Source organism: Helianthus annuus, chromosome 11 (genome assembly GCF_002127325.2).
Source record: "Helianthus annuus cultivar XRQ/B chromosome 11, HanXRQr2.0-SUNRISE, whole genome shotgun sequence".
NCBI classification, from domain to species: Eukaryota; Viridiplantae; Streptophyta; class Magnoliopsida; order Asterales; family Asteraceae; genus Helianthus; species Helianthus annuus.
In genome coordinates, this window is record NC_035443.2 from 34,109,636 (window position 1) to 34,112,274 (window position 2,639).

The 2,639-nt window shown below is 36.2% G+C and overlaps 1 protein-coding gene across 1 annotated transcript; it reads right to left on the minus strand.

Moving 5' to 3' along the window:
* Window positions 1-802: 802 nt before the first annotated feature.
* LOC110889988 (xyloglucan endotransglucosylase/hydrolase 2) lies at window positions 803-2,087 on the minus strand. Its single transcript, XM_022137561.2, has 3 exons — window positions 1,747-2,087; window positions 1,461-1,654; window positions 803-1,344 (listed from the first exon to the last, which is right to left on the minus strand). The coding sequence occupies exons 1-3, from the start codon at window positions 2,029-2,031 to the stop codon at window positions 948-950; spliced, it is 876 nt and encodes a 291-aa protein (XP_021993253.1). The 5' UTR covers window positions 2,032-2,087; the 3' UTR covers window positions 803-947.
* Between the last annotated feature and the right edge of the window lie 552 nt (window positions 2,088-2,639).

Here is a 2,639-nt window from a genome sequence, read left to right on the forward strand (position 1 = left end):
ATCACGCATGATGAAAACATTAATCACGCACGTTATATATATATATATATATATATATATATATATATATATATATATATATATATATATATATATATATATGGCTTCGTTGAGAACGAATGAAAAAACCAATCAAAATCAATTTTTTTAATACAAACTTCATTGTAATTAAAATAAAACATCAAAAAAATTTACAACATCAAATAATTCATTTCTACTCTCAAAGTTACTTTTATTAGATTTTTACACATGTGTAAATATAACAAATTTACAAATGTGTAAATGGTAAACTTACACATGTGTAAATTTTCTGGTTTTTTACCATATAAATTAAATTTTTAATATTGTATTCAAATAATAATGATAAGGGTAAAAAAATGAATTTGAATTGTTTTTTACCAAGTTCTCATGGTTTATTTGGGAACAATAAAAAAGTGGGGAACACTACAAATGGCAATTTACTCAAATTGTTTTTATAGTGTGAGGCTATGGGGTATGAGTGATGGTTTGGATCATGGATTGTCACGTGTGACATTGATCTCGTGGAGCACTGCCCCCTCCCTTTTCCACCGTGGTTCTCGTGGAAATTTCCATTGAGACCATGAACCCCCTTTCTTGAATTTGATGAACGAAACAAAAAAATATAAAAATAGAAAACGGATGGTGCTTTGCATCATTACCACAACATATTGGTGTTTAGGAGTGGATTAACGTGGAGGATGGTGGTGGTGATTTGGGTCATGACCATACTACATAACCAAATATTTTCATTTTCTTTTCAATAAAAAGCCAAGAATCGACATCCTTCTTATTATACTACTATAATTATTTATAATATGAATTTGTGCAGTGTACAATGAATCAAAGAATAAAGAATGTTCTGACACTAAAAAACATTCACAACATATTAATGGAATATGCAAATCAAGATCTAGAGTAGTGAGGCTTTAGAGGAATCTGGACCGTGTGCATTCAACAGGAAGACCATTGGGAAACCGGCTGTAGTCATTGCAGTAGTTGTAGATCATGTGCTTGTTTTGCACCCACCTAATCCGGTTTCGCCCTGCCGCATCGAGTCCTTGTGTACTCCATGCCTGGTTTTCATTTTCAGAACTAGTTGACTTTGAGTTGGGGCCCACTTTGTTGGCATTGGCGTTGAATTTCCTGTAGGAAGCTGTGAAAGGTGCCTTAGTCCAGTCGGTCTTAACACGCCCACCTTGGGTTGCCCAGTCATCGGCATTCCACAAGCTGGCATACACCCTCATTGGTTGGCTCTTGGGGAAGGGGACCCCAGCAGCCTCATGGTTATTGAACACCCTTACTGGTATGTTATCTATCAAGAAACTGCAGCAAGAGGATTTACCAGGAGATTAGTATTCCATGCAATTAATATACAAAAAAAGATAGTAAAAACCAAGAACCAGTGAGATACTAAGATATATGCTGTATGCGAGACTTACATGATTCTTTGGGCGTTCCATACGATGGTGTATGTGTGGAAGGCTGCAGTAGGGTCGAACCATAGGTGGAACTGCTGTTCTTTATCCCCTTTGCCTTGTGAATACACATTGGTGTGGATTGTGTAAGGGTTTCCTGTTGAGTTGCCCAAGAATTCAAAGTCTATCTCATCATGTCCCGCGCCTTGTGATGACAACTGATGTGATTCAAAACAAAGTCATGGTTAGATATATTAATTAATATAAGTGGACAAAATGATAATTAAGATATGAAAATTAATGTACTTACATAGAATGTGGTGACGGTGCCAGCAGAGTTGCCAGGTACTAGTTTCAGTTGCATGTCGAACCTCCCAAAGAGATACTCGTTCTTGGACTGGAAACCAGAGCCAGAGTACTGATCGAGTGAAAGGGAGAGATCCTGACCGCCATTGAGAATCTTAGCACGTTCACCACCAAATGTGAGGTCCATTTCATCATAAAAACTGCCTGCGGATGCGGCTACTATTAGACTCGCAATTATTAGAGAGATTGCAGAAGCTTTTGAGTTTGAATAATATTCTGATTGTGCCATTGTTGTTCTGTGAGAGGTGGTGATAGAGAAGGATGGATGTGATGGGAAAGATATGTGGGAAAGTGAGACTTTATATAGGTGTGGTTGGATCGGCAATTTGCGACAGGAACCATCCTGGTTGGTGGAAAAGGAAGCTTATAATTATTAAGGCAAACCAACATACGCGTTACAGCTAGCTTATGCCATTATTCCAGCTGTTGGTTTTGCCTACATACGCGTGATAAAATCATCACTGTTGAAAACTAATAAAACAAAGATCACATCCTATTTTTGCGTTGTTCTTTTGGAAAGCTTTTATTTGTTTGATGCGTTTACAGCTAACAGGTTTTTCTATTTGTCCGTTATAGGGTCACCATTCTTAATTAATTAAATATCCGAACATCTTTATTTATACTTGTTCGACTTTTGAAAATTCAAATAACCAGGCCATGCTATATAAATCATTTTATAAAATTTGTTTTATACGGATCGAGGTCCTATTGTGTTTCCTTGACTTACAAGAGCTCGATCATCATTCAAATCAACTATGCTCTATCTCCAATTCATATCACATTTGTATAAATTGTTTATTAAAAATAAACAACGTGCACAACATGTTTACATGTATT

Coding starts and splice junctions, on each gene's coding strand:
- LOC110889988 (XM_022137561.2), bottom strand. CDS start 2,031: ATGGCACAATCAGAATATTATTCAAACTCAAAAGCTTCTGCAATCTCT. Junction 1,655..1,746: donor GCACCGTCACCACATTCTAT/GTAAGTACATTA, acceptor GAATCACATCAG/TTGTCATCACAAGGCGCGGG. Junction 1,345..1,460: donor TGGAACGCCCAAAGAATCAT/GTAAGTCTCGCA, acceptor CTCTTGCTGCAG/TTTCTTGATAGATAACATAC.